Here is a 24,490-nt window from a genome sequence, read left to right as displayed (position 1 = left end):
ACCGACGGGTTTCGGCTGCACCACGTGGGGTTAAACCGGCGTCTTAAGGTGAAGCAGAGTTGATGGCCTCGCCCCGGTCAAAAATTTACTGCGCGGAAGAAAAAAAGAAGAAGCAAAACCCCCATCGCAATACATCGCGCGTTTGTCATTTCATTTGCCGGGTCAACTCTGGGTCACCGGCATTGTCATCACAGAGTGGCGGTGGTCGATCCATCGCTGGATGACGGCCATCTCCCCAAGCCGGGCACTTGAGGCTTCAAATTCGGTTTGATCGCCGCGTGGCGAACGCGCGCCTATTGTGGGGCGCACGCAGAGGTCCAGCAGCAACCGTGAGTCCATCACTCAGACAAACCACCCGCTCACACCGACGATGCCGATGACGATGATGACAACGATGCCGATGCATGTTGGACTTATTTCGCACCGAACGTAGCCAACCGTGCTAATCGAAGGTGCTGGAAATGATGATGATGCTGCTGCGTCGACAGCGGTGCCCAAGCACGCATTGAAATTAGAAATTTAACACACTCGTCAATAGCAACACTCTGTGTGTGACCTTAACAGGGCGATGCACGGCGCGCGATGACGCCGCACACATCGTTCGAAGGCTGCGTCCGCTGATCGGGCTCAGCGGTTGAGTCTGAGCGCAACGCCGCTGCAATTCGGCAAATGAGCAGGTTGCTGTCTGGCTGGGCGCCAAGGACCGACCGTGTCCGTCCAGTGCTCGCCGAGCTGCACTGGCTTCCGCTTGCCGAACGAACACGTTGTAAAGGTCGCATTAATTACACGCAACGTTCTTGCCAAATTAAACCACAATACCTTGCGTGACGGTTTATGCTCGTCAAGGAGCATAAACCATCGCGCGAATTCGGGTCATCCTCGCAGCGGGTTTTGGCTGGCCATTGAGCAAAGACGGCGGTCACCACATCGCGGCACTTTCAGATGCGCTCTTGCGGCTGTCTGGAATGCTCTTCCCTCCGATATTAGGATGCCACCGGGAGCTGTGCACTTTTACATCTAAATTGAAAACTCATTTCTTTAGAACTGCGTTCTGTGTTTCGTTTGTTGTTTTTACCCCGCACCTCCGATCGGCACGGTTGGCTACGTACGATGCGAAAAAGTTCAACATGCAGATAAAATAAATCAATCGTTCAATCAAATGACCTGATATCCGCGCAGATGCGAGTGGTGCGTCGTCTTCGCTGGAAGGCACTCTGCATTTCGGCAGCCGGGATCCTGACCATCAAGAGTAACCGCTGCTGTTACCACTGCTGCTGTTCCTGCTACAGTTATGGCTAGAGTTGCTGCTGTTACTGCACCATCATTACGAGTCGTGATCGATCCGCTGCTGGATAGATACAACAAAGACAAAGATCCCCCGTATTGCCTTGAACAGACTGTTGGGGCAAGCGCTGTTAGCGAGCACCTATGAAGGCCAATGCAGAGGTGAGTGACCAGCACCACGCCCGGCCGCGTTTGTCTCCCTCGTGGCGGTGTTTACACGTTGCACCGGGTACTCATTTGAGGCTGAACCGACCAAGGGAAGGCCCAGAACTGGTTCCGATAATCATCACCGGTGTTGGCCGTGAGCAGGAACCAAACTCGGATCGTCGGGTTCGTAGCGCAGCGCGTTAACCACTGCACCACCGCTCCCCCTCCACCTCCCCCTCGTGTGCCGTTCCGGCCTTCAGAGGTGCTCGCTAAACAGCACTTGCCCCAGCAGTCCGTGAAGACTACACGGGGAGGGGGGGGGTCTTTGTCTTTGATTGATGCAACAATCCATGGAGCACCTGCAAGCAAGCTGATTTATTATTTTCCACCTCCATGGCCCATTGGGTTGATCATGGCCGTTGATGATGATGGTGATATATTTTAGATTCATACCACGATGGATTTCCCATGTTCAACGTGAGCAATGTGACAATCAATTTCCCGCCAAAACTATTTCAATTGAATTAATCAAATAGTCGCGATCCGCGCGGTCAAGCGCGCCGCACAAGAGCTGTGATTATTTACCGTAAGATGAACTTACGCGACCCACGGTGGAGGAGCAGCGAGCGAAATTAAAACGCGACAAACATTTGAAAGCACACCACAGTGACCGTACAATCACTGGCAAAACACACGCAGCAGGAGCTGAGGGGGGGGGGGAAACATGCCTCGATTCACGATTTCCACCCCAGCCTGGACCCGAACTCCGCGGTTCCCGCAGCTGTCGACAAACTCGGCGTGTCTGTGCATTCGCCCGTTAATGATTATTCACAGATGGACAGGTTCCAGGGAAAGAGTCGGAGGGGGGAGGTGGGGGCAGGGGGTAGAGAGGTCAGATTGTGAAGGGGGGGGGGGTGTGATCCAAACTCTCTCTTTTTCTCTCTCTCCCTCTCTCTCGCTTCCATTGAACGCCGCGTGTTCAATCGGTTGTCATTCTCTCCATGAAGCGATCCCCAAGGTTCGATCGCTCGACGTGACATATCTCACCGGCGCCGCCGTTCGATTACCCCTCTCCTAGATTGCGGTGCAGCTCTCCCTCGCTCTCACCTCACTCACTCTCTCTCTCTCTTCTTCCTTCCTTTCTCTTTCTTTCTCACACTCCTCCCTCGCTCATTCGTGCTTCTCGTTCGACGTCTATCTTTTCACGAGTTTTAATTCATCTCTCTGCGAACCAAAGTCCACGTTCGTGCGGCGCTCCGGGGCAAAACCACACAGCCCGCGTTAAAAAAAACAACATACTACATCCCTCGTTTAGCAGTTTTGTTCATCTGCCAAAGAGAAAAATGACACGCACACATATATAAAATAGTAAATTGCTAATATACAGTACATGTACAAGGCATCAGTCTCTTTAAAGGTAATTTCCCAAAGGTGGCCATTAACACAGACACCGCGTTTCCATCACGATCCATTTACTAGACGGGGCAATGCTCACAAATCACCACTCGCACTACACCTCGACCCCTGAATCTTGTAAACGACGGCAGATGTATCGTGGCAAGCTAACGACGCTTTCTTTGACTCGTCCATCAGACTTCGACGCTGACACTCGAAATGCGAGCATCTACTCGCGTCTCAGATTAAATTCAATTACGCGGTGTAAGGCACACTACAAGAACGCGGTGTGCTCATGCTACATTTAGGCTAATAAAAAAATTTTTATGGAGCACCCTTCGCACCAGGGCGCCTCGGGGTACGTTCCCTTACACGCGATAAACAAAAGCGACTCAGCGAATAAAGCTGTTGCAAAGCACAAGCAGAGGACCGCAGAGCTTGGGAAATTCTAGATTTGAAATTTTCGTGACTGCAATGATCCATACTCTTTGGTTCTTTCGATAAAGTCACGTAGGTGAAAATAAGCAAAATTAAGCACGCAGTAATTTTGCTGTAGCAGTTCCACCTGATGACGGAAGCTTGTGTTGCATCTGAAACGTCGTGATTTTATTTAGTCTGTTTTATCTTATTTTGTTTTGTTTTATTTGACTTTACCAAAAGAACCAAAGAGTATAGCTTGGGAAATTGTTTGGTAGCGCCAGCTCAAACGTGTGGCTACTGCTGCTGCTGCTGCCTATCCCGTTGATCTGTGGTTCGTCTTCGTGTCTTATCTTTTGTAGATTCATCTCATCCACTTGTAGAGTATTTTAAAGTAACAGTTGTGAGTGCGTCTTACAATGCGGTAGGTGTGCGCGCGCGCGCGAGTGTGTGTGTGTGTGACCAGATTTTATATTTAGATGCGACTATATATAGACGTAACTGCTCGACCCCAACGATAAGTGTTCTAATGCTGGCATTGCCTTTGTGCTGTTCGCCTTTTGTCGTTCTGTGGTCTGACACCGGTGAGACGAGGCCATGAAGAAAGCTGTCTCTGGTGTAGGCCAATCAGTTTCACAGACAATGCCATATGATAATTATACACTGGTCAACACACTTTTTCTGGCATAAGGTATTCAAACGGTTTTAAGGTAATTTTGGGGTGCTGATTCCAAATCTGGCATCAGTTTTTGTCGATCACATCAGGTTTTTGAGATATCAAATATTGCATTTTCAAAAAAAACTGCAGAAGAAAAATATTAAATAAATGTGGATATCTACATAAAATGATATTATAAACACACTATCCTAAAAATACAGCACCATATTTTAACACTAAAGCAGTCACTGACTCGCAACAACTTGCAATCATAAGTGACAGAGTTAATTTGGGGTAAAATCAATTAAAATGGGGTACGCCGATAGCATAAAAATGAGATGTGATAGAGCAAATCTGAGATCAGATTTGGAATCAGCATCTAAAACAGCTGCAAAAGTCCAGGCCAAAATTTTTTTTTGTTGACCAGTGTTATCAGAGCACTTTTTTGTTTGCATGTTCACCACCAGTATTGTGGTCAATGCAGAGAGGATTCCTTTAAAAGTGATTCTGTTTGGTGTCTTAACATCTTAACACCTGTTTTAGTGCCAGAAGGGATACAACCTATTGTTATATTTTAATACCGGCAAGAAAGGTCCCATATTACAATGCATATCTTATCAGAGCATGTTTGCTTGTATGCTCACCACAACTAATGTGTGGTTAATGCAAACGTGATGCCTTGGCAAAAGGTGTCTATTCACTGTTTGAACATCTTCAAACCAGTTTCATTTCGATTAAAAGCTTTCGTGACTGCAGGGATTCATCTTCTTGGTTCTTTCGGTAAAGTCACGTAGAAACGTCCTGAGAATAATTTGATTATGTTTTATTTTTATTATTTTATTACTTCCCTTCTACGTGACTTTACCGAAAGAACCAAGAAGACCAGTTTCATTGCCATGAAGGCTTAAACCGATTCTTATTTTTTTCTTAAGACTTTATTGACACCGGGCACACATTTGGAGGCGCGTCCTTAGAACGTTGGGGAAGAGCACGCGCATTGTCGAGGCACCGGGGGTCACGTGCGTTGCTGATCGCGAGTGAGACGGCTCCCCTTGCAGACGGCGAACAGCTTGGGACTCAGAAGTTGCCAACGGTGCGCTCACCCACGCACGGCAATGATGACAGCCCCCTCTCTCGCACCCCCCCCCCCCCCCACCAGTGCCCTTTCTTCAAACCCAATACGCAGTCTCATTGCCAGCAGCCGATGCAATGTACGGCACTCTCCTGGCAATAGCTGAAGGCTGGGGCCTGTTAACATCACCCATGTTGAGCTCTCCGTCAAACAGACCGACTGTTTCGTCGTCATCCGTACTGTGTCCAACCACCACCAACAACAACAACTACAGACGCAATTCGCCACAAAGTGCCGCTGACGTCACCACGGCGCTCGTGCCAGGCTAGGTGCACGTTGAGGCCACACGTGCAGTGTCGGAGGCTCGCAACTGCGTGCAGCAGGAGGTCACGGGACAGAACCCAGGTGCCACGGGTTGTCTGACTGAGGATGAGTGGCGGACGCACCACCTGTGCCCCCTTCTGTGCCAACTCGCTGTGTCTGCATTTCCCCTCGCACCGCTCCACTGGGGAATTCCCCTCTCCCCATCATCCCCCCTTTTACCCACGCTTCGGTCATAGCCGTGCTCAGTTCCAGACGCGTGTTATAACTCTCATCTGCCATGACTTCGATAGTGCTGTGTGTTGCTGGCCGCTTGAAACGATGCGGGCTCATTTGGCCTTTGTTACTCAGGCACTGTTGACAAAAAAAGTATTAATTCTAGATTTGAAGCTTTCGTGACTGCAAGGATTCATACTCTTAGGTTTTTCGGTAAAGTCACGTTGCTAAAAAATAAAAAAGAATAAAAAATATAAATAATAATAGAAATATTTTATTTATAATAGAAATATTTTATTTCTATTATTATTCTATTGCTTTTTTATAATATAAAATAATAGAAATAATAGAAATATTTTATTTCTATTATTTATTATTATTATTTATTTTTTACCTACGTGACTTTACCGAAAAACCTAAGAGTAAAAGAAAGTCACCACCAATCCACTGCGGAATGAAGGCAGGCGTCCCTGAGCCGTCGCCATCTCTCACGATGTTGATAATCCACTTGGATCGCGGAACTGCACGAGCTGATTTCATCGCTCCATCTCCTCCGTCGACGTACTGCCGGGTACGGTCCCTCTCTTGGCTGCGGCTCCTTCACTATCTTTGACCATCGGCCATCGTCAACTTGGAGTGCCGTGTTCTGCCCAAGCCCGCTTACTTATATATTCATATATATATTCTTTATTGAGGGAAAACCTGGTTGTCATGAGGTTTTTCAGACACGGATCAGCATACCAAATACACGCTTCAGTATCCAATCACATTGTTCTCTCAGTAATGCCTTTAGAGGCATCAGTATCCAATCACATTGAGCAGACACACAACCTATAGATGCATCAGCAGCCAATCAAAGCAAGCCAATCAATAGCCAATCACAGTGTGCTCTCACGCTACCTATCGAGGCATCATTAGCCAATTACATTTCTGTCACCTGGGTTGTTTGTCTTAGCAGTTGTAACCTTCATCAAGACGCAATTACTGGGTTCCTACTTTGTAGCCAGGTATCAATATAGGATTATTGTTTACACAGGAAAGCATCACTGAGTATCATGACTCATTTTCAGAAGGGTCTTGCTAAGTTTTCGCAGAAGTGTAGGCGGCAATTATTGTTATGTACAGTATATTCCATAAGAGTAATCTGTGGGTGTTTTTAATTTTAGCCCGTAGCATTGCTGTAACATCGTTCTCACGATACGATTATCGTGGACCTTAGCTTGTACGATATATCGTGGTATCGCCACATCGCGGCAACCCTAAGGAGCCCGTCACAATTCATCTCGCACAAATGGCTCTGCACCCATGTCAGTTTGACGCAACATTAGAGGCAGAATCAAGGAATTCGTTGACACCATTGAGGTTATTCCCATCTTAAGGCCAAGTACGTATACATTGCACTCGTACATAATTACCGCGTTCTCTGGATTATAGGATGCTTCGGAAATTAAGACGCACATCCATCCCAGGCTTGTTTCCCAGTTGTCAATCAACATCCCCCCACCCCGCCGCAAAATCCGATCGCGCGCACGCACACAGCTGCCGGAATATAAGGTGAAGACCAGGTCTGTCGGGGAGACAGCGTGTGAATGACTTCTCGACAGACCTGGTCTTCACCTGAGGACGGCTGCTTGCGTTGTGGCCGAAACGTCGTGAGAATTATTTTATTATGTTTTATTTTCATCATTTTATTACTTCCCTTCTACGTGACTTTACCGAAAGAACCAAGAAGATGAATCCCTGCAGTCACGAAAGCTTTAAATCGAAATTTGAGACGTCAGTTGTTTATTTGGTCCGTGCCCAAAGCCCTTGAGGGTTTAGAGATCGCGAGTGACAGAGATAAAGACAGGGAGGGTTGCTGCGTAGGTTCAGTGGACACAGCAGCAGGGCCTTGTCACCATTGCGTGTTAACCGCCTTTATCATCTGAAGTCCCGCGGGGCACACGCACACACGCGCACACGAACACCATTCTTTTTGTGCATCACTATTTACACGCAACAGGATTCGTGTGAACGCAAACAGTGATTTTGTGATCACGATTTTTTAACCAATGCACTTTGCTCAAGTGAAATTTCACAGTCCGGTCATTCCAAGCACGTGCTTCTGGACAGTGCTGCTAATAGTCTTGTAAATTATTATTTTTTCATCATCTGAAATACCCGCGTGGCCTACATCGTTGCCTGATTTAGGGAACCATGCACAGTACTCATACTGAATGTGGTGTGCCGAATGATGAAACATTTTCCAGGGTTCCCTCTGACCCAGACAGACCCCGGCTGATATGGAGGCCATACTCCACAACTCCCCGTAACTCACACCACGTTCATCGCCACTGGACGCTGTCTTCTGACACTCGTAACATTTAACCAGTTAGCTGCCGCAACTTCAAGTGTAAGTTGTTGGAACCACACTTGTGTCAACAATCAATTCAGTTGAGGTGTGTCTTGTAATAGACTCGATAACCAATGTACGTGTGATATCATTCGTGCTAACTTTTACGGGCATCACACGCGTATATAACCGTAGAAACTGACAACACTTGCACAGTGACTCATATACTTTCACGTAGACCCACGGATAACCACATAGATACATAGATACTGGCAGACTTACACGTAGCACTATAGGCTTGCATTGGCAGTGACACACTTACACAAAGAACCATATATTTACATAAAGATCAATAGACTTACATCGATAGACTGATTGATGAATACAGGCAGATGACTTATTCTTAAACATTTTACTACAGTCAATGATCGCGACATTCATAAATAAAAGTCATCTGCCAGCAGCGATCAATCGGTCTATTGATGTAAATCTATTGATAGGCAAACAGAAACGTGTACCGATGACTTGTACTTATGAGTAATAGCCTATTGGGGCCAGAGGTGTCACATTCAGTGGAGACCTGGAGTTGATGAACTACAGCGGCAAGGAGCCAGACGGAGTGCCGACACCCACGACGATGAGATGAGTGTGTCTGCAGCGAGGGTGGGGGACTGTTTACTCGCTTCGTCGTCGTCGTCCGTACGGCTGATGTAGATGCGGAGAAACGACCACAATTTCACACGCAGGTGGTCAAAGACAGGCAAACGCGGAGTGCATCGCCGCTGCGACGTCTCCTTCGTATTGGTGGATCGGGGCAATTGCGTCGTTATACGTTGTTATGGTCTGTTCTGGATAACCACAGTCGCATGCTACTGGAGAGTTTAACATTTTCCATTTGTGCATCATCAGGTATCCGCATCTGCTGCCATTGGTTAGTGCGGGTTTAGGGTGGACCATGAGGTTTACTCACTCAAGGTCTAATAGAACTCACAAACACCTCTGGCAATCCAACAACACCAACAACAGCGGCCATTCGCCACTAAGTGGCGGTGACATCACCACGACGCTTGTGCCAGGCCATGTGCACGCTGAGGCCACGTGAAGTGTCGAAGGTCCGCTGGCAGGAGGTCACGGGGCAGACCCAGGTGCCACAGATCGACTGACTGAGATGACTGGCTGATGCACCACCTCTTCTTTAGCCCGTGCCGCGCCCGTTTAGCCCCCTCGATCCGGCTAAACAAAAGCTGTTTAGGCATGCGGTGGCTGGGCATGCGGGCTACATGACTCAGCCAATGCAGCCTTGCCTACCGGAGGAACTCACCGATGGGAATTTGTCCAGATCTTTCAAAGATATGTGAGCTCCTCACGCAATCTAGCCTGGTTAAACCCAGGATGGATCGTAGGCAGGCCAGCCTAAATGTTTCTAACCGGCGAAGATGATCCATTAGGGGGTCCACGTCATCTTACAGATGACAAGTCGATGGTCAGTGGGCAGATTAGCTCCATGGTAGGTCCTGGTGTCAAGGACATGGAATCGCATCTGCTGTTCCGTCACTATGTAGTCTAGCAGATGTTCTTGCTTGGACCCGGCATGCATCCATGATGTGTTGGTAATTACAAGCCCATGGGCTGCATAAAAATCTCCCAGCCTCCTACCATTGTTATTGAGCTGATCTGGCCCATGCCTTCCAATCACTCCAGACCAGGTGCTAGCATCATGACCAACCTGGGCATTGAAGTCACCCAACAAGATGATTCTATCTCGAAGGGCCACTTTAGCCAGCTCCTGTGACAGGAGGTCATAGAAGGCATCTGACTCATTGGCCTTGCCTGCATCCCTCCACGGATTTTCGTCTTTGGTGAGGGCATAAGTAACCACAACAACCACACCTCGCCTCTGGTTGGTGGGAAGGCGAGTCCAAAGTAGCCTGGGGCTTACAGCTTCCCACACCTCACCGCCACGCTCCCACGCCCCCTTAATTCTGTTGTTCAGAAGAGCCACTCCCTGTTGTTTGGCAGTCTCCTGCTCCGAGTAGAGGACTGTCCACCCCTCATTGTGGCAGGAGCCAGAGCCGATCGACCGGACCTCCTAAATACCACAGAGATCCAGTCCAGCTCCCGACATAGGAGTGGCAGCCTCTCCTCCGCAATGAGCGTTAGAACATTCCACGTGGCCATCCGTAGTGGCTTCTTGTTGTTTCTGGAGGAGTCCCGAGGGTAAGGTTTCAGTCTCCTGGCACCGCCAAATAGGATTTGGCCAGGAGACATCGTAGACGCCTGTCCCCCCAGGGCCTCCGGTAGTCCACACATCAACACACATTCACCGTAGCGTCATTCAAGAGTGATGCAACATATACTTAGGGTCACCCTTCACATTTATGCCTGAGTGCGCTAAAAATAGAAACACGGCTTTGTTGCCGGGTTCAAAAAATATTCCGCCCTCTAGTACCCGATTAGTACGACTAAGCTGCTGGCCATGATGGATAAATATAGTTTTTCCGGCGTGTGAACCATCGACTTAGAGACTGCCATATTTACACAGAAAACCACCGACTTACATATAAAATCGATGACTTACATAGCGAACCACAGACTTAGATACTTACACATAGAACCAAAGACTCACATAGAGACCCACAGACTTAGGTCGAGACGAAAATCGACACTTGGAAGAACGTAAATTGAGCTCCGTGTTCATTTGCTCAGATGTCCGTGTCACATGATACGTCTTTCCCTTGAATGTTTGTTCTCTCTAGGAAGTAAATTCACAAATATTGCTCCACCCTCGAAATATATACAAGTCCAGGCTTCAATTTCATCCGGATCTCTATGGATCAGCGACCCAGAGAAACGTTCTCGCGCCCGGCACACCACGTCCAGTATGCGCCTTGCTCCAGCTGTGCCTGCCCACGAGACACGCGCCTCCTCCCGTATACGAGCTACCCGGAGAACATCCAGTGAGAAGTTAAGCCCCGCATTGGTGCCACGACCTTGGATTGTGTTTGTTTGTATAGTAGCTAAAGTAACGTGTTGCATGGAAGGGTACCGTATACCCATTGCGTTGTCATCTGAAACATAACTTTGGAGGCCACTTCTCAAAGTTATTTGTGACGCAGTCGCTCGGTCTTCTTTCAGTATTGGTGAACTTTTTTCATACCATCGGCTTAGTCGTCACTTTGTCCTCAACAATTTCGATTTATTTACGAATTGAACCCTAAGCATAGCCAGAGTTTGACATAGATTTGAAGCTTTCGTGACTGCAAGGAATCATCTTCTTAGGTTTTTTCGGTAAAGTCACGTAGAAAGTAAAATAAAATGAAAACAAAAATCACGACGTTTCGGAGGCAACACAAGTCTCCGTCATCAGGTGGGACCGTCACAGCCAGATTAGCTGTATCAAGTGAGGCAATGATTCAAGATGTAATCCCTTAAAAGCGAGTTGAGGGGGGAGGGAGAGGGAGGGGGGGAGCTCATCAGACTATGTTAGCCAATGAAAGGAACGTATCGGGAGGGAGGGGGGGGCGAGGCCAAAAGGGTGGGCGATGGACGTGGAAAAAACCTAAGAAGAGAGTTTGACATCTCTATTTGGGGGGATAGGGGGGTCACGGGTTCGCTTTGTCCCTCAAATTAGGAATCGCGGGTGCAATTGTGAACTACTGAAAATAAATTAATAAATGTGCCCAGTTTGGGTGGGGCATTGCCCCCCCCCCCGTGCCCCCCTCTTCCCCGCAAACTTAGCCCATGACCCTAACCATAACAAATATAAATTCCCCTGGAAGTACGCATAAGTAGGCAGGAATGCATGCTCCCTGATTGGACTGATTATTTATTCCCGTAAAAATATATATATTTATATTCAGAACCAACATTCGTTTCACATGGAGCACTTGCAGAGATGGGGAGATGGGGTCGGATTGTGGCAAGAGGTGGCATCGGGTGTCGGGAGGTCTTCATCCAGCAGTGGATATAACCTGGCTGACGATAGATGATGACGACAGCGACGATGATGATGATGATGTCGATTTGTGCGAAACACTTTGGTTGGAATAGGCCCCTCCACTTTGTTATATAAGCGGCCCAAGTTAAGCGCGATTAACTTATGCAAATCAACGGGGCAGCTATCGAGTGTGCAGGCGGTGCAACTGCTTCTGGGCCCAGAGGCCACAGGGCCCAAGCGCTGGGAGGGGGGGAGCCGGTGGAGGGACTCGTTCCCCGCTCCTACCGCCCCCACAGAGATTCGATTAATTGTGACCATTCCGAAACGTGATTCAAGAAATCAATGAATGTATTCATTTCTATCTCGCTTTTTCTTGTTGTTCTTGTTGTTGTACAATCTCATTTGTATTGTTTCCCGTTGATTCTGTCTCATCCGTATCGTTCCACTTTCTCCGTCCGTTCGGTTGAATGAAACGGCAGCATCGGTTGGCGCAGCGTGGCTGGCACGGCCGCACTCATCACACACAAAGCGCTTGCCACAAGTGAACCACAATCACTCGCTGCTCTGGTCAAGGAACATAAACCGTCACGCGAACTCCGGTCATCCTCGCAGCTTTTGATTGGCCATCGAACAAGGACGGTCACCGCACCGCGCGCTTTCAGATGCGCTCCCGCGGCCGTCTGGAACGCTCTTCCCTTCCGATACGAGGAAGCTACTGGAGCGATGCACTTTGACATCTAGGTTAAAAACTCATTTCTTTAGAACTGGTTTTTGTGTTTAGTTCGTTGTCCTTCCCCCGCACCTCCGATTGGCACGGGTGGGTAGGTACGGTGCGAAAGAAGTCCAACATGCGTACACGCAATACTCAATATCTACAGCCCTGATAAACATACAATTAACATAAGTGATCAACGATCGATGCTCATGCGCACAACGTCGACGCGCAAATCGTGAGCGGTAAAAAAAAAATCCATTTTAATTAACGAACTGAAGCATCATTAGACGTCTAGTAATTACACAGCGATGGTTAGACACTAAGAGGAGGAGGTGGTGGGGGAGAGGAAACAAGTCTAGGAGGAGGATTGAAGATGATGCGAGAGATGGTTAGACTCGAGGAGGAGGAGGAGGGGGAAGAGGAGGAGATTGGGGGTGGGAGCGTGTCGACATCTCTTTACCTCTCATTCGCCCCCCACCCCCTCCCTCTCCGTTACTCACTCTGCACCCCCCTCTACCCCTATAGTACTTTCGCCCCACTCCCTCCCTCTCAGCGCCTTCCCCTCCCCACCCCCCTCTCACTGCACCCCCCCCCCCCACAATCACCCCCTTGCACCCGCGTAGCCCGTGGGGGGGGGGGGCTACACACATCTGCGTTGGCCGCTCTGCCCAAGCACTGCCCCCCCCCCTGCGCCCCCCCCCCCTTCGCTATGAGCCCGTCGTGCGCGCTCAACATCAACGCGGATTGCTGTGCTGTTCCATTCTGCTTCAGTGCTGCCATTTGTGCAAACCACCACCCCCCCCCCTCAATGCACGATTCGTTGGGGGGGGGGGTCTCATTTGTTTGGGGATGGACGGGGAGGTGGGGTAGATGGCTTGGGGAGGGAGAGAAAGGTTAGGGTATTGGGAATGCGGAGGGAGACGAAGTGATGTGTGTGTGTGTGCTGTGTGTGTGTGCTGTGTGTGTGTGCTGTGTGTGTGTGCTGTGTGTGATGTGTGTGCTGTGTGTGTGTGCTGTGTGTGTGTGTGCTGTGTGTGTGTGTGCTGTGTGTGTGTGCTGTGTGTGTGCTGTGTGCTGTGTGTGTGCTGTGTGTGTGCTGTGTGTGATGTGTGTGCTGTGTGTGCTGTGTGTGTGTGTGCTGTGTGTGTGTGTGTGCTGTGTGTGTGCTGTGTGTGTGTGTGCTGTGTGTGTGTGTGTGCTGTGTGTGCTGTGTGTGTGTGCTGTGTGTGTGTGCCGCAGGCGGTCGCGATGGGTTGAGGAAACAGGCATCTGATTGACCCTTGCTGCGTCTTCGAATTTTTCCACTGCGATTATCATCGTCGTCGTCCATGTTCTATCCACTGCTGGGTGAAGCCCCCCCCCCTCTCATCCTCCTGCTCATCGTCAAGCGTCAGCCACGATCTAATCCACTGCTGGATGAAACTCCCCCCCCCCTCCCCCCGAGCTTCTGTTGCCATCACTTCACGTGGGCTCGTGATGTGAAACGATCCGCCCCGCTCCTGCGGACCAGCCGATTTCATAGCTCCGTCTCTGTGGTGGACGTACTCTCGGGCTTGGTTCCTCTGTTGGCTGCTACTGCCCCCGAGTCTCTCGCTACGGGCCATGAACGCCTCCTCTCGTCGCCGCGGTGGCTAGGATATGTTAACTTCCTCGCCTGGTATGCAGGAGGTCGTGGGTTCGATCCCGACCCTTACGCCTGCTACATATTGGGAGTTTGCGTGTCTCTCCCTCTCTCTTTCCCCGTGGCCGCGTGGATTTTTCTCCAGGTCCTCCGGTTTTCCCTCCACATTTAGAATCAACATCACGCGTTTAGAGTATTTGGAGGCTATAGATTTCCACACAATGAGCCACTTCGTTGAGCTGTCGTTTGTCGCCAGGTCGCTTCTGAAAACGAGCTAATAGCTCAGTGGCTTTTACCGGGTAAATAAAATAGTTTAGTTTTTAGTTTAGTTTTAGCCACGTGTGCTACAGAAGGGATGATGCCCACGTACTATTTTTATATTCACTATGAAGTATTTAACTTGCATGTCTTCTCAATTCCCATGTTTTCCTCTTTCTATCAGTGCAGTCATCTCGGATACAAGAAATAAAACTATATAATTCAATAATAATTCCAATTATAATAATGTTTAGTTGTATTTATTTGTGTGTGTATATATGTAGCGTTGTGAATGCAACGTGCATTTGACAATCACTGAGGAACCACAGAATATGAATATGTAGTTAGACTAGAGAAATCCGATGAGCTATTAAACTGTTTTTCAAAGATATCCAGTATTGTCTACAGATAATCTGGAAGGCAGCAGCCAAGCGGTCTGCCAGCCAACGCCAACAATTTATCAAGCTCTGCAGTCCTTTATATCCATTGAGTTGGATTCAGGGAATTCATGATGGACGTGGGGTGAAGCTCACAGGTGCGAGGGGACAACACTCTATCCCACAATAATAACAAATAGGAAACACGTTCATTTGTCCAGCGCCGTTCCATCCCCAGGGCTCATACCAACACCACGATGTCACCGATATTCGCCCGCACGTTGCTGTACCACCTTCTCCTGGCAAGCCAGGCTATGGTGTTATCTCGATACCCATGCGAAGAAAGTCTCACAGCATTTGTGTGCAAGCGGCGGCCAGTCCATGCAGGCGAACTGGGCGGTCGCCTAGGGGCACCAAATTCGAGTGGAAAAAAGTTGAAATGCCAAAAAATACAGATAAAATAACGAAGATTCCCGTGCGCGTACAGAGGGAATATAAATTATAATTCATTTCTCAACATTTTTGAGAATGTATTGGTTGGACAGACGGACGGACGGACCGAATAATGATGCGTCTGTTCAAAAAAAGCACGCAAAAAAATAATTAAATGGAAAATAGGGGCAAAGTGTTCCCCAGTTTACCAAAAACCTCAGCGTAGATCTGTCCTTGGGGCTGGCAGCTCGTCAAGGGCCGCCCCTGCTTGTGTGATCCACAAACCCTTTCCTCCATGTATCTGGCACGTGTCCTGACTGGGACTGCGAGATCCGGCCATGTCTGTCCAGTGCTCGCTGAGCTGCATTGGTTTCCGGTTACCGAACGGATACATCGTGATGTCGCGCCGATTACACGCAAAGTGCTTGCCGCAAATGAACTGCAACACCTTCTTGGTTCTTTCGGTAAAGTCACGTAGAAGGGAAGTAATAAAATAATAAAAAATAAAAGCAGCAGACGGCTGCTTGCGTTGTAGCCGAAACGTCGTGAGAATTATTTTATTGTGTTTTATTTTTTATTATTTTATTACTTCCCTTCTACGTGACTTTACCGAAAGAACCAAGAAGATGAATCCCTGCAGTCACGAAAGCTTTAAATCGAAATTGAACTGCAACACCTTACTCATCTCGTCCAGGAGCGTAAACCATCACACGAACTCCGGTCATCCTCGCAGCGGCTTTTGGCTGGCCATCGAACGAAGAAGGTCACCGCATCGGGCACTTTCAGATGCCCTTCCGCGGCTGTCTGGAACGGCCTTCCTTCCAATATTAGGAAGTCTCTGAAGCTGTGCATTCAAGCTTGAAAACTCATTTTCTTTACAACTGCTTTTGTGTTGAGTTTGTTGTCCTTCCCCCTGCACCGCTGATTAACACGGCTGGCTACGTATGGTGTAAGCGAAGTTCAACGCACATACATTTAGTGGATTACAGCCGAGCGCCACCACCGCCCGGCAGCAAGGCCTCGCAGAGTCTCAACACACTCTTTCAGGAAAATCCTGAACTCTGCAAAAAAAGAAAGCTGCCACCTAATTAATAAAAAAACAGCTCTTATCTTGTAGCTACACACCAATAGGCTGAGTGTCATGGGTTCGTAGCACACGAGTTTTAAGGCTCTGGGAACAAGATAGCATTGGTATATTTAAAGGTTAGGTTTAACATGTGCGAGGAAATCGGAGTGCACAGAAAACCAAAAAAAACCAACGTGCACACGAGGAGACATCACTTAAATATCCACATAAACGACTTTAACGAGCCCACTTGCTGTACTTGCCAACTCCTGGCCACATCGCAACCTTGCGCGGTGCAGGTGTTTCACAAACGACTGTGTGATCACTCAACTCTTACCTCCTCCAAAGCAGCGGATTATGGTGCACGTATATGGGGTCGTTGAGAAGACCAACAACCCCTTCCACACTGTGAGTCCATTAGAACGTGCACTAGGCGAGCAGGGGCGGTTTCTTCATTAGGGCGATTGGGCGACGCACCACCAATGTCATTCAACCACAGAGTCATGCTAGCCGTCACTGTGCCTCTGGATATAGTCCAATCAGCGTCATGCTACGTTCTGTGGAGTACCGCCTCTTTTTGGGCGATTTCCCTCCAGCTGAGAATCGCCCCGAGTGGTCCCATAGACTTACATTCAAAGATGTTTTTTTTCGAACGGGGGCGCTGCAATGCATTCTCTATGGCTTCCGGGAGGGCTCGCCCTAACGTGCTTACGTCATCATACGTGCCTACGTCATCATACGTAAGCACGTTAAATCCAACAATATAATTTGTCGCCACCTAGTGGAATCTTTAATAAAATAAACTTGAGTGGTTTGTTTTAATAGTGAGTATAGAAACAAACAAGATGTATTGTAAGAGTCACTTTATTTTTCATTAATATTAAAGAAGTGAAGTTGCCTTTACATGCTTAAGCTGTTAATTTATCTATTGCATGGGTGGACCTTATCCTTATCAATCATCCAGACATTTGCCCCCCCTTAGAGATTTTGCAGGAGCCGCCACTGTAGGCGAGTATAGGGACTTCTCAACCACGTGCACACGCATCACAGCCACGCGTGTGATGTGAATTTACATCAAATTCTGATCAAAATTACTCAACACGTTGTATCCTCAATAATCACACGTTTACACACATGCACCTCGACTCACATAGTCCAGCATTGTGACCCATAGACTAACATGGGACCCAGTGGCTTAGGTGTCACGTGTGCAGGCGGTGTTAGTGAAGCAGGGGTTTATGGATCGGAGGAGCACAGGTCCTGGACTATGAAAGGTTGAGGGGTGGGGGGCATGGGGGACCAGTTTCACTCTGGGCCAATGCTGCATACTGGTCTAGTTTACTGGAAATGTACACTGAGACATCTCCTTTACCAGTGGCAAAATATAGTAATAGGTTTTTACCCTTTCAACTGGTACAAAAACTGACACCTTTATACAAGGCATCATGGACCAGTCAACTTCAAGGACTTCAAGGACAGTGCATATCATTATCATTATCAGAGTTGTTTCTTTTTGTTTGCATCTTAACTGCTTGTGTTGTGGTTATTGCAAACATGATGCCTTGTATAAAGGTGTCAGTTTTTGTACCAGTTGAAAGGGTAAAACCTATTACTACTTTACTGGAAATGTCACGCATTTCACCACTCCCCTCTCCATTGATTTAATGAATTCAGAATCTGTATTTATCCTGGAGAATTCCGATGAGCTATGAAATTACTTTTCCACCGATGTCCAGTAGCGGCGGGTCAGAACGTTACAGCAACGAACAATACAAACAACCAAGAGCGGTGCAAAGTATAGTCAAGGTAAGCTAATCACTAAATATAAATTGATGAAATAAATCAAGTAGATACGTTAAAATTGCATAAGTACACCAATTTCCAAGCGTGGCAAGGCAGCAAAACAACAGCAAAACTTCGATTTAAAGCTTTCGTGACTGCAGGGATTCATCTTCTTGGTTCTTTCGGTAAAGTCACGTAGAAGGGAAATAATAAAATAATAAAAATAAAACATAATAAAATAACTTTATTATATTACGTTTAATTCTCTAGAGTTTCCTAGAAGGGAAATAATAAAATAATTACAATTTTACATGATAAACATATTATTTTATGTTTAATTAAATAATACAAATAAAACATAATAAAATAATGTTTTATATTATGTTTAATTTTTATTATTTTATTATTTCCCTTCTACGTGACTTTACCGAAAGAACCAAGAAAACAGCAAAACTGTCACGAATGTGGGCCCGTTATTCAAGAATTCCAGAAACGCTCAATTCCTGTCTCGTTGTTGACCATATCATTCGCATTGCTTCTTGTTCATTTCGTCTCACCCACCGTCGAATGTATTGGCAACCAGGCCACACCACCGACGCTTGTGTTACATTGAAGCCAATGCACGTGGTGCTGCTGCTGCTCACCTGTACAGGTGAGGAGCCCTCCTTGCTGCCCATCCCCCCACGAGAGACGGCCAATCACAAGCAGGCGCGACGGCGGAGCGGCAGCTGCGAGCCGGTGGCTCAGCCAATCACAGGGCGCGAAGCGGAGGCGCGCCCCTGTACCTGCAGACACAGAAGGAGAGGGCTGTTTGGTTAGCATGTCTTTGTCTGTGTGTGGAAGAGTAGGCCAAAACCCCTCTAGAAGGGGATCTCTAGAGCTCCCTTCGGGGGAGGCCCTTCCCCCCACAAGCAGTTAATTAAACTCCACCGCGGGTGTTCTGCATCGCCAGCTGATGACCTTAGCACGGGCAATTTACAAGGGTTAGCTGTTGTGCCACTCCACTGCTGAATGAGGGCCTCCACACTCTGTACAATTTGTGGCTGTGATATAATCACACCTCACCCCCGTGCATTCAGCAGTCCCCCTTCTTAACCTCCTAACGTTCCTCTCTCAAAGCTTCGCTTCTTCTCCCGTTGCCCATTCCCATCCTCTTCCCTCCCCTCGCCCCTCCACTCCTCCATATCCCTCCCCTGCCATTCCGTGACCCGCGACGCGCCTGCTATTGTGGTCACTCATTCCTCTGCCCTTGCACACTGCCCTTGCCGTCTAAATCACTCGCTTTGTGTTACAGCTTCTTAAACTCTGTCATAGAGCGCCTTGCGCTAAGCAAAAATATGAGATAAGGTGGTCAGCCTAGATGTGGGAGCCATAGCAGTACAGCACAACAATGGATTTCGCCGCACGTGTAGCCCTGCTAGCCCTACCACATCTCGGCGCTTTGCGCACGGTGACAAATCCACGCGATCACTATCCAGGCTCAAAGCCTGCGTAGCTTCCGAGACATCGCGAGATTGGACACATTCCGGGTCATTCGGTTGACAGGCTTAACCTCGATGACCGAACATCAATTGAATGAATCGAGATAGGAACGAGTAAAAACAAAAATCACAAATGGAGAATCAGCCGTTGACGATTACATCGTTGCACGATGCAGTCCCATCCAGACACCGGCGAATACGCGAGAGGCTTAATGGCACAAGCGTCTTTACGAATGAGAGATCTCCTTCAAGGCATGAAGCAAGATACGAAGCAATATCTCGTAGCTACACAAGGGTTAAACGTCTGGGGCTGTCTGACTCGAAGCCTAATGAATGTAAAGACCCACCAGGCATGGACTCAGAACCATCAGAAAATATATTAACACGATACAGTGTTTATAAAACGACACGATACTGATTCGTAAATTATTTTTGGTTAGTTGATCGTGTCGTGCACAATGTCATATTTTTGTTGTTGTTGTTGTTGCTAAACCATAACCCTCCACCCCGACAGAGCCAATCAAAATCAAGTTCTCACGTTCCGGGGCAAATGTGTCAATTGCTTTGTTTGATCGCACAACAGCGGAGGAGGAATGTTGAAGAGCGAAAATCTATTTGTATTGTAATGTACACCGTCAATATTTACGACGTTTCGTTGGAGATTACAACCAGCATCATAAGACGTTGAACAAAAGATCAGCTCTTGCGTGATGAGGCTTCCTTGATCCTCATTGCTGTACAGAGCACAGATCTACACGACGATTTCCCAGTCCAGAAGGTGTGGGGGTGGGGGGCAGAGTTTGAATGTTGAACTTCTTTCGCACCGTACATAGCCAGCCGTGCTAATCGGGGGGTGCGATTGGCACGGTTAAGTTTGGTCGAGAAGCAGGAATCACGGCTCCGTTCCAACTCGAGTGTGAAGCCGAGGTGTCAGTACAGCAAGTGGGTTTGTGCACGCACCGCAATGTTTGCAGATGTTTTTTTAAATCTTTTGTCACATTCTCCGCTCGTATGCGTCGTTGGGTTTTTTTAAATCTTTTGTCACATTCTCCGCTCGTATGCGTCGTTGTTTTTTTTACGGGCACCGCGGTTTTCTTCCAACAAGAAGCGAAACACTCTTAATAAATAAATAGAACTCCATTGCCCAAACACCCAATGCAGAACCCTCCTGAAATAGTCTAATTAAGTTAGTCAAAATATGTAGTACTCATAATAATGCTTTTTTATTTTTATATCGCACCGCGGTGGCTAGGAGATGTTAACTACCTCGCCTGGTATACAGGAGGTCGTGAGTTCGATTCCGACCCTGACGCCTGCTATATCTGTGGAGTTTGCGTGTCTCTCTCTTATCATCATCACGGTTGCTAGGAGATGTTAACTCCCTCGCCTGGTATACAGGAGGTCATAGGTTCGATCCCGATCCTGACGCCTGCTGGATATTTGGAATTAGCATGTTTTCCCAGTGGTCGATTTTTCCCTCCACATTTCTAATCGACGTGCGTTTAGAGTATTAAGCTGCTATACATTTCTACGTGATGAGCAACTTCGTTGAGCTATCATTTGTGACCAGGTCGCTTCTGAAAAAGAGCTATATAGTATAGCTGAGTGGGCCTCACCTGAAAAGAAAATCGTTGAAAGTTTTAGTTTTATAGCGTCGCGTCACAGTCGAAGCTGAAAGGCAAACAGCCAGAGAGTGTGCCCAAGATCTGCAGTCCTTTATATACATTAAGATGATTTCAGCCAATTGACAAGGGGACAAATGATATTAGTCCGCACATTGCCGTACCGCCTTAAATGCAGGACCCTCTTGGCAAAACAAATATTGCCTTGAGACTCATCAGCGAAACTTTCCTGGTTAGACAAATGGCACGTTTTATTGTTATGTCAGGCTGAGTCAACCTAGGGGAGGGAGCTTCAAAGCCATGCTCAAGGAACAATTCGCGACCCGCGTCGCGCACGGCTGCCCAGGGATCGATGTCGGGTCGATAGCGTCGTACGACGCTCTTGTTCGCCGCAATATGAACAAAGTAAAAAATGTAAGGTTCAGATTCATCACAATAAGATATTATAGACACCGCGCGCGCGCGTGCTTGTGTGTGTGTGATTGCGTTTGTGTTTGAGACGCTGTCCCATTACCGCCCTTATTAATGTGATTGTACAGCACTGTTCAAAATTCGATTCGAGAATATCTGCACGCCCGCACGGAGACCCGAATGGATGCAGCGAGAGGTATTTTTCGTTCACAGGCAATGGGATTTCATAAATCTTTGAGAACAGCCAATGGCACGCGGACATTAGTGTCGACGCATGCGCACCCATTCACGCGCCACACATACAAATATATACCCCCCGTATAGCCTCAGCAGCATGTTGGGGCAAGTGCTGTTCGTGAACACCCACGCCCGATCGCCTTTGTCTCCCCAATGCTTGTGGTTACACACTGGACCAGGTACTCATTTAATTGGTTCTTTCGGTAAAGTCACGTAGAATGGAAATAATACAAATAAAACATTTTATTTCCATTCTACGTGACTTTTCCATGTGACTTTTACGAAAGAACCAAGAAGATGAATCCCTGCAGTCACGAAAGCTTTAAATCGAAATCAGGTACTCATGTGTAAGGCTGAGGCGACAGACCTCGGGGAGGCACAGATTAATGTTGGCCGTGAGCGGGAATAGAACTCGGGCTGCCGGATATGGTAGCGCGTCTCCTCCAACCTCTATACGACTACTCGGAGCGTGCAATGCGCCTGCATTTAGCCAACAGACAACAAAGACAACGATTCCCCCCCCCCCTATAGCCGTAGACTGTTGGGGCAAGTGCTGTTAGCGAGTACCTATGAAGGCCGACACGGCACACGAGGGGGTGGGTGGCCAGCACCACGCCCTACCGCCTTTGTCTCCCCAGTGGCGATGTTTACACATCGCACCAGGTACTCATTTAAGGCTGAGACGACCTAGGAGAGGACCAGGACCGGTTCGGATAATCGTCACCGATGTTGGCCGTGAGCGGGAATCGAATTCGGGTCGTCAGGTTCATAGCGCAGCGCGCTAACCGCGCTGCGCTATGAACACACGTACACACACACTCGTACACACACAGATACACAGAGGGAGGCGCAAACACATAATTAAGCAACGTGCTGCAACACGCGTAATCAATCCGGAGAGTAATTTACAGGCGGGGGTCATAACGAGCAAACCGCGCGAGCAGCGATCTGCGTCTGAGCACGGAGCGCAGCAGACGGAAAACTGGCGCTTTCCATCACCGTTATGGGCAACGGGAGAGACACGGGGGAGGGGTGGGGGGTGGCGGGGTGATTGGAGGGAGGGAGCGAGAGGGGTGATGGAAGAGGGGAGGGAGGGAGCGGTGATGGGTGATGGAAGGAGGGAGGGAGGCGGAGCGTTGATGGGGTGATGGAGGGCGGGGGGGAGTGATGGAGGGAGGGAGGAGAGAGTGAGAGAGAAAGATAAAATGAGGGAGAAAATAGGAAAACTGGTGCTGTCCATCACCATAATGGGCAGCGAGAGAGTCACGGGGGAGGGGTGATAGAGGGAGGGAGGGAGGTGGTAGGGAGGGAGTGGGAGGGGAAGAGAGAGAGAGAGAGCGACATAAAGGGGGGGGGGGTGGAGAAGTGAGAGAGGAGAATGGGGGGGGGGGGATTGAGTGAGAAGGGAGAGTGAGGAGAGAGGAAGAGAGGAGAGGGCGCGGTGGGAGGGGCGGGAGGAGTGAGCTGGGATAGTGAGCGAGACGGGAAAGTCAGAGGCGAGGGGGAGAGTAGATGGAGGTGTTGTGATGAGTCCCTGAAGCCCTAACCCGGACCCCAACTTCGTTCCCCAGATCACGACACAGACGCGCCACTGCAACACTCGAATTTATTATCGAGAGCAAAGAGAGAAGTTGTTGTCGATCGGAGACGAACGATGAATCACAGTGTATCTGTTCCGTGGTGCAGGATATTAAAAAAGCAGACCCTGAAATGATAAACATCGCAATGTTCACAAAATATAAACCAAGTGTCGTGTCCAGGGAAAGGAGAGTGTGCGACAGAGGGGGGGGGGGGCGAGACAGAGCGAGAGGGTGATGGAGTGAGAGCTCAGAGAAAATGAGAGAGTTGGAGAGAAATAAAAAAAAGAGAGAGGTGGGGGAGAGGAGAGGAGCACGCGTAGAAAAAATAAAAGAGAGAGCGAGAGGGGATAGAGAGAGGGTGAGGGCAGAGAGGGGGTACATAACGCAAAGCATTTAAACACAAAACAAAAAACTAAATAATGAACGAAGCAAAGTGCCGAATACACCGAGCATCTTCTTGTTTCCTCTGATCGTAAAAAAGAGAGATCTCGACTGGAGAGGGAGCTTGGAGAGAGAGACACAAAGTGAGAGGGGGGAGAGAACGAGAGCTCAGATAGAGAGAGAGAAAAGGGAGAGTGAGAAAGTGAGGAAGAGGAGAGAGGCAAGAGAGATTGCGAAGAGAGAAAAGAGGGGCGAGAGAAAGTGAGAGAGTGAGGGGTGAGGAGCGAGCGAGAGAGGAGAGCTCAGCGATAGAGGGAGGGGTGCGATGGTGAGGGGGAGAGGAGGGGGGGGCTGCCTCCTTTTGCGCATCTGTATGCGCTCCACGTGTTTGCACAGTTCGCATCCTCATCCTCCTCCATCTCCCTCGCCTCCACCGCCTCTCTCCTCCTCCTCCTCTCTCGCCTCCTCCTCCTCCTCCTGCTCCACCTCCTCCTCTTCCTCCTCTCCCGTGTCTCCTCTCTCCCCCAGCTCGAGCCGCGCACACAATGCGCACAATGCAGCGCGAGACGCCGTGCATGACAAAAACCAAACGGTGCGGGGCATGAAGAGGAAGAGGAGGAGGAAGAGGAGGCAGAGGGGGAGGAGGAGGAAGAGAGGCCGTTGGACTGCGAGAAGGGCTGCGTGCAGAACGAGAGAGTGAGCGAGAGAGTGAGCGAGGGAGTGAGCGAGAGAGCGAGCGAGAGAGTGA

At 48.6% G+C, this 24,490-nt stretch overlaps 1 protein-coding gene across 2 annotated transcripts in view; it reads right to left on the bottom strand.

Annotated features, from left to right (window-relative positions):
• Positions 1 to 24,490, bottom strand: part of SLC6A9 (solute carrier family 6 member 9) — a 108,904-nt gene that overhangs the window by 73,471 nt on the left and 10,943 nt on the right. For both annotated transcript variants that reach the window (XM_078867605.1, XM_078867607.1), the window contains exon 2: positions 18,675 to 18,815. In XM_078867605.1, coding sequence (XP_078723731.1) covers positions 18,675 to 18,707 — 33 coding nt within the window. In that variant the 5' untranslated portion in view covers positions 18,708 to 18,815. The remainder of the gene's footprint in view (positions 1 to 18,674; positions 18,816 to 24,490) is intronic.

This window comes from Lampetra fluviatilis, chromosome 24, assembly GCF_964198595.1.
Source record: "Lampetra fluviatilis chromosome 24, kcLamFluv1.1, whole genome shotgun sequence".
In the NCBI taxonomy this organism is placed as follows: Eukaryota; Metazoa; Chordata; class Hyperoartia; order Petromyzontiformes; family Petromyzontidae; genus Lampetra; species Lampetra fluviatilis.
This window is presented reverse-complemented; position numbering and strand designations above follow the sequence as displayed.